Below are 7,465 nucleotides of genomic sequence, written 5' to 3'. Positions count from 1 at the left end.
ATTTAACTGGTGTGAATAAGTGTGTAAATCGATTAAAGTATAAAAAGATGTCGCTGGAAAGACACAGGTTGACCCAAGAAAACATTTCTATTTACTATTCCATTGGAACCCATTACCATCTTAAAAATATGAAGCAGCCAAGTATGGTGTTTTATTACCAGCCATTAATTTAAAAATGCACACAACAAATAATCGCGGGGTTGTTGTCTTATCAACAAAATGGACAAATGCTTGAGTGTTATTCCCGTGGAAAAAAAGACAATTGCGAGCATCTCTTCCAAAATGTTTATTCAGCATTTATTTAATAAAATAGTGGTTCTATGGTTAAACTGAAAAATAAAGGTTTGAGTTGTGCATGCATCGCAAACAGGTTTAACATTCTGAGGAAACAATAGAAGCTAAGACATTGATGAAATGGCATGTATGGTATATGTTTAAGTCCCAGAGAGAACACAGCAGTGGATTTGGAAGAATAATTGGACTGAATTGCAAAAGACATTTTTTATGAAAAGCATCCTTCCCATTTACATACTGTCAACCCTGTCTCTAACTTTAACTTGTCTCAAAGTGCATTAAAGTGGCGTCCAGTGAACTCGCCGAGTCCCAGATACAATCATAAGTCGTTCTAATCGTCGCCTTAGACCAAAGTGCATTCGGCAATGTTCACTGGACATGTTTCCAACCAATTTACCCATGTTAGACACAAACAAGCACTTAGGCTCATACTTCTGTCACAGTAAACTCATCGGACAGTAAGGCGGCGTACACTTGCAATGGTGCAAAAGTCTTAGTTCAATGACAGAGAAATTCCAACTCAATATCCAATTGTGTGCTTTCAAATTGAGATTTTGTATTGAAACATCACAGGATAGAACTAAGCCAGTTACATTTCTGAAATCAGCGTTTATAATGCTTCGTACAATTACATGTAGACATTCCAAATGAGACGTTGACACAATTACAATACAGTAAATATCTATATGTACATACAGTGAGCTCAAACTAGACGTGAAAACAGTTAAAGAAAATGTTGACATAGACAGTCCATCATTAAAGATACACCAATAACAGTTGGAAAGCATGAAAATAAATATGTTCAAACTATGTCTAATATCACCAATCAAAGAGTTAATTGTTGACTATATAAAGTTAGTCTTCCAACTAGTTACCATCCATACCGATAGGCTGACTTTGTTGCACTTTAATGATCTGTTCTACTCGACTACAAAACTGTGTAAGTTCACTTTCCAAACAAGATAACCAGAAGCAGACTTTGTACATCTAATGACATACAAAGCTCAGTTTATGTAACGCGACATCTCCAAATGTCACCTGCGACTATCACGCCTTGCTGTAATCAACCATGAAATAATTTTTGGTTGACAAAATGGAATGGGCACTTCACAGAGGAAGTGCTCCAAAGCTAAGTGCTGACTGGAAAACTTTTAGCATGCACATCAACCAGATTACATCAAGTGAGGAGCTCCCTTCTGAGACCACTGCAATATAAACAATGTAATGTTCAGATTCCAGCCAGAGAATTTCAAAGTGTACTTACGCAACTATGATAGCGTTGCACATTATCACACACGCCAAATGTGAGCAACAGTTATTAAATCAATAGATAAAAGGCAGAGCTGCTCGAGACAGTAATCCAAAGGAAAAGTGAAAATTGGAAGACATGTGAAGGAATTTAACTCATGAGTAAAATGGCAGTGTTTGCCAAACTTTGAGTTGGGACACAAAATGAATTTGGTTACCAGTCCATTTCTACTGGGCCCTATGGGTAGAATATTTTTTCTCACTTGTTAGTAGAATAGAGGTAGAAGTCATATTCCTAATTTGGAATGTGATCTGCAAAGTTTGGAAAACTCTGAAATGTTAGAGGCAGTGAACTGTTGAAGAGCATTGCATTTGTGACCAAAGAAAAAAAAAATGATAAAGGCAGTGGTGATTTATACAACACTTGAAAGATCCAGTGCAAAGGGGAAAACTAGTACTGTTACTTGCTGAAAATATATATTAAAGGCTAGTCTTCTCAGATTAGTTCCAGAAGGAAGTGAGTTAATATAATAGAGTAGAGTGCTTTGAAGAAAATTGCTGCATGAAAATATCTACATAACAAAAATATATTGTATGCTTGGAGGATAAATTACAACTCCATCCCAACCCTTGGTTTTACAAAGGCATTTAACGGCAAAAACAACAGATGAGGGAACCACAGTATATTGATTTACTTTGGGAAAAAAAACGTGTCTTCAAATCTCTTCACGCATCCTAGCCCAAACGAAGCAAGCTACACTTTCAAGGCATCTACATCAAAATGGTGTGTTTCCAGCCTGTTTATGAGCCAGCTTGCACCCGTGTCTGTGTTTTGGGGGGGTGCTTAGGGTTTCAGAACCGACAACTCACCATAGCAATTAACGTTACGGCCTTTCCGCAAAAGAGTAAAAATGCCCAAGGTTGGCATAGATGGCAATGCACACGAGTCCACCCCTCTGCCCCCACGTCACGTGTTTTCACGTTACATAATGCGGACGTGCCCTCCCAAAGGGGCACCGATCTGTACAGGTCCCTGACATCAAGGCGATTTAACCCTCACCGGACCCTTCAAATGATACTGTCACCCCCCTGTACCATCATTAATAAAATACAAATTAAAACAAATTGCTCATTCATCCACGTTAGTCATTTTAAGGGTTCCCGGGGATTCATTTACACGCACAAATTGTGAGTGAATTTAAATGAAGTGGATCCATCCGTTCTCCCATTCCTTCGGTGGAGACATCTTAAAGCGGTGACGTCGCACTTTGTAGTTATTCCCGTTGTTATTATCCCAAAACTCCTCGCCGTCGACGGTGTATTTGATGGCGAATTGCAACGTGGCCCCGTTCTCCATGTAGGAAGGCATGAGAACTTTGAAGGAGAAGCGATCCGTCGCACCGTCGCTCGAATGGGGCACGTAGGCTGCCAAACTGTCCATAAAGGTCATCCAATTGTTGATGGAGTAGCGTAAGGAGACGCTCTTCTCGAATGCTAGGTTCAAGACGCGCACGAAGCCGGACAGGCTGAACTCGTTCGTCTCCACGGTCTCCAGGAGGACCTTCACCTCGCGCACTTTTTCCTCGAAATCGGGAAACGTGCCCGGGCTGGTGAACTGCAGCTCCATGAAGACGGACTGCGCCAGGGGTCGTGGGAACTTGGTGCTCGCCATGGGGTTAAAGTCCGTGGATTTGGGCAACTTGGCCAAGATGCGCTCCGGCACCTCCGCTTCATCCGAGTCGTCGAAGTGTTTGACGGAGGTGAGCTCCAGGCCCAGCGAGTCGGCGAAGCGCACCTTTTTCTGACTTGTTGGACTTCTGCTCCGGGAGATCTCCAACTTGGCCCTCTCCGTGGGCGTGGGGAGAGACTTGCACCTGCGCCGCAAACTGGGGCTCTGCGGGGGCTTGAGGAAAGTCTCACGACCCCGCGGCCTCTCGTCCACCACGGGGCTCTCGGTGGGCTCGCAGGTGCCGTTGATGATATCCAGGTCATCGCCGTCCTCCAGGCGAGGGTTGGCCGCGGCCAAGCTGCCGAAAAGCCCGGCGATGCAGCTGTAGTTCCGGGGCAGGCAGGTCTTTGGGGGCAGCATGTCCGCGGTGGGGCGCGCACGCTCCGCTTCCATACAACGCCGACACCGCAGCCCCTGCACTGCAGAGCCCGACTCGGCGCTCCTGCGGAGGGAGACCGGCGACTGGGGGAGACCGAGCGATGCGCGTCAGGAGCCAGGTGGCAGTATCCCGCTCGCGGATTGGTCCCACCTGCCAATATCCCGCTCTCGGATTGGCTCCCGGGCAGCGTCACGGGGACTTCCGAGACCACGACCCATTAACGCAGCTGTTTAGCGTTCTTCGCTCCATCTCATTTGTCATCGTTCATGTAGAAAGGGGCGGTGAATGAGAAAAAGCTTTTATAGTACCTTGGGGTTGGAAATTTGAAAGACAACCTGGCCGTCCTCTCGCGTGGGGTTGTGGTTTGTGACGCCAAAACACGGCGTGGCTTCACTCTGTCTACGTGCTGATCTGCACGTTGCCTCGCGAGACGAGATGCTTTAAGCATCGACTTCAATATGTCGCGATACACGTGCGATCATTTTAGTATTGCCCTACCTTTTGACCTAAATTCTCACGCGTCACTCACTATTTGCATTACTCGGCATTGCTTAAAACGATGAACATTTAAGGCTCGGTCGTGCAGCAGGAGAAGGGACCCCGCCCACCAGGTGACGTCACGTTCCGCAAAAGTGCAGTTGCCATAGCGACAGCGTTGCTCGTCGCTCCACCGCTCAGTGAAGCGAATTTTAAACTTTTTATTCATTAAAACTATTGGAAAGATGACCAGGTCACCCAAAGGGACTGTGAACTCGTGCAATCAATTGGTAAGATTACGTTTCTTATTATGTTTATTGTCTATGAAGTTGTTAAAAAAGTGAATGCATAACACGTATTTCCTCATAAATAGATGGATTAGAACCTAAAAACAGAGTAATTTTCTTTATGCATTGTTGTCAGGAGACCAATTTGCTTTATTTACTCAGCTTCATACAAGCTTGTCCTGTTCTGCCCCCATGTGGAGAAAAATAATTTTGCTAAAACAAAGCTTCAAAATTAATGATTAAAAACAGGTATCACACATGATGCAGAAAAACACCTTTATTTATTAACAATTACATTAGAAATCAATATTTACAAACGAACATTAAAGTCTTCAGTTGCATCCAGTTGACCCAAATCCACCTGCTCCACGCTCTGTGTCATCAAGTGTCTGAAAATGACATGTTATAATTATCATGACCAACGCATGGGAGTTAAAAAAAAACACATTTCCAGAAGTATACTTTCACTTCTTACCTCCTGCTCAACTAAATCTGGGTAGGCGATTTTCTCACACACCAGCTGAGCAACTCGATCACCTTTCTTAACTATTAAGTTTCAACATACAAGACATAGGTTAAAACATTGTCAAGTGTAGTTTGAAAATAAATGAAAATCAACCTATTTAAATACAAAGGACTTGATATTTGATATTCAAAATGATGGATGTCATATATTTTTTTTTTTGGGGGGGGGGGCTGTTAGGTCACATTGTTGTTATTTGGGTTGACTTGTATTAATGTCAGAAAAACTATCAGAATTGAATGATTTACCTTCAAATGTCTCCTTGCCTAAGTTAAATAGAACAACACCAACATTCCCTCTGTAATCCTCATCAACAACACCAGCTAAAAATACAAAAAGATGTCTGAGTGGAAGTACAAAAATGATATAGAAGCAGATGATTTTTTGTAAAAAAAACATGGGTAGTTAGATGAGTTCAGTTAAAATATTGATAAATTTGCCCATTTACTCACCTCCGACGTCGATGAAGTGCTTTACTGCAAGTCCAGATCTCGGCGCTGTCAAGGTAGTGTCAAGTTAAAAAATGTTAACGTATGAACTCTCTAACGGTAGTTTTTTTTAGCATGTGAAAACAACTGACCGACTCTGCCATAACAGCCATGTGGCACTGCTATCTGGATGTCAGTTTTCACGATGGCCTTGTCCATTGGACCAATAGAATAATTATATGCACTGAAATAAAAAACAACAGAAAGAAGGTGGGGGTTAAGATTTGCACTCAGGTTAATATTTCAATTATTATATTTTTGTGACAAAACTCCTAGAAACAGCATTTTGCTGTTAATAACAATGCTTTTTAGGAATTCACCGTTTTCTTTTTTTCATCTGTTAGTGATATAATTCACCATTACTCCAATACTTCAAGACATTAAAATGAACATATGAAAGAAAATGTGATCTAATACATTTTTTCCATGAACATGTCCATCACAGACTTTTAAATCAAAATGAGATGAGTTCTTTTAATGGCTTTGAAAGCTATGAACCACCCAATCCATTTAAACTGAAATTAGTTTGATGTTAAATGCCCAAGTTTTAAGTTCTCCCTTAGAAAAATTTCATTACAACTGCATTATATAAAAAGGACATGGACTTAAATCATTTGAGCATTATTTAAAAATAATTGGGAAATCCCAACCTGTAAAGATCATATCCAGCAGCTTTTGCAGAGCCTCTGGTGGGTCTGGTGGCATGTTCGGAAAGTTTTGCAAAGCGAAGAACGGTTGTATCTTCGGCAGGGTTGCTTTTGAACCTCTTGGATGGAGAAACTTGGCAAGCATCTGAAACCTCTAGGGCGGGCATGTTAGCAAAAGTTAAACACACATACAAAGCACAAGCAAAAATAAAAAAGGGCGACCAAATGTCTCCACTGCGGACGCTAGTGAAGACCACGTTGCAGTGAAATGAATGAGCGACGGAGTTTACGCGGCTTTTTCACATTTTTAGCGGTAGAAGTGAACCCCGCCCCCAGAATTATGCTTTCAAACATTTATACATTTAATTTTCAAGTATAATCGCCCAAACTGTACTGTGATAATAGTTAATGAATAAATAATGTCCCCGTTCATTTTAAATGAAAATACAAAAACATGTGTTCCCTCTTGCAAACGCCTCGAATATGCGTCACTCTGACACGCGACGACATCATCAACATGCGACAGCGTCACTATCTCGCGCAAGGCATCTTTATTTACGATTATCCATCGACTGTAAAATCGCCGAATGGCTCACCAGAACTGCTTTTAACGTTGCTTTCGTGCGAAGAAATTTAGAACAATTCAAATCAATAAGACATAAATTTTCCTGTCGTCTACGCATCCATTTCACGATAACAATATCCATGAAGCCAAATATGACTGCAACCAATATAAATCTAACATCACGTATCGATGTGCATGGTGTCTGTGTCGGTCCGGTGCTTGCCTTTGTTAGGATTAATCATCCGAGAGAGAAAATGCCGACCCAAAAGACGCCAAGAACACCGCTGCGTGAGGTTGTGAACGCGCATTATAAGAGACGTAATCGTGCCTGTAAACAGACGACATCATAGGCACAAATACCCGAACACTATTTTGACCGCCGAGTCATACACCAACAGCACCGCCATCTTGGATGTGGTCGTCCAAAAACATTTTATTTGAGTCAACGGAGTTTGTGAATTGAGTAAGCGCTGAGTTAGCATTATATGTATATTTTGTATATCTATATATTTTATGTGTGTATAAATGGTGTATGGCAAGATATGGTATGGTATTGTACAGTATGATTAATGAGTTGATTTGGTGATTTTCAATGATCCCATTTACTTTGATTTGCTTTGTACTTTGTGCTTTTGCTTTGTTGTTCTGTCTAATCACCCTCTTGCTCCTGCCACAATGAAATCTCCCGAAAACGGGATCAATAAAGTTATTCAATCCAATCCAATGGTATGGCAGCACACACACGCACACACGCACGCACATACACGCGCGCACGCACGCGCGCACGCACGCACGCACGCACGCACATACACGCGCGCGCGCACACGC

The 7,465-nt window shown here is 42.1% G+C and overlaps 2 protein-coding genes across 3 annotated transcripts; both read right to left on the bottom strand.

The window, feature by feature from the left end:
* Window positions 1–269: 269 nt before the first annotated feature.
* LOC144069824 (protein phosphatase 1 regulatory subunit 3E) lies at window positions 270–4,222 on the bottom strand. The gene has a single exon (XM_077594833.1). The coding sequence runs from the start codon at window positions 3,662–3,664 to the stop codon at window positions 2,741–2,743; it is 924 nt and encodes a 307-aa protein (XP_077450959.1). The 5' UTR covers window positions 3,665–4,222; the 3' UTR covers window positions 270–2,740.
* A 454-nt stretch (window positions 4,223–4,676) lies between these two features.
* On the bottom strand, window positions 4,677–7,037 carry dut (deoxyuridine triphosphatase). 2 transcript variants are annotated; one of them, XM_077587992.1, is made up of 7 exons: window positions 6,861–7,037; window positions 6,076–6,226; window positions 5,518–5,609; window positions 5,390–5,434; window positions 5,186–5,260; window positions 4,890–4,960; window positions 4,677–4,803 (listed from the first exon to the last, which is right to left on the bottom strand). In XM_077587992.1, exons 1-7 carry the CDS (start codon window positions 6,943–6,945, stop codon window positions 4,747–4,749), a joined length of 576 nt encoding a protein of 191 aa, XP_077444118.1. In that variant the 5' UTR covers window positions 6,946–7,037; the 3' UTR covers window positions 4,677–4,746. The 2 variants fall into 2 exon arrangements, with proteins under 2 accessions (XP_077444118.1, XP_077444125.1); XM_077587999.1 differs by lacking the exon at window positions 6,861–7,037 and having other exon boundaries at window positions 6,076–6,849.
* Between the last annotated feature and the right edge of the window lie 428 nt (window positions 7,038–7,465).

The sequence above is a fragment of the Stigmatopora argus genome, chromosome 2 (genome assembly GCF_051989625.1).
Source record: "Stigmatopora argus isolate UIUO_Sarg chromosome 2, RoL_Sarg_1.0, whole genome shotgun sequence".
Classification (NCBI taxonomy): domain Eukaryota; kingdom Metazoa; phylum Chordata; class Actinopteri; order Syngnathiformes; family Syngnathidae; genus Stigmatopora; species Stigmatopora argus.
This window is presented reverse-complemented; position numbering and strand designations above follow the sequence as displayed.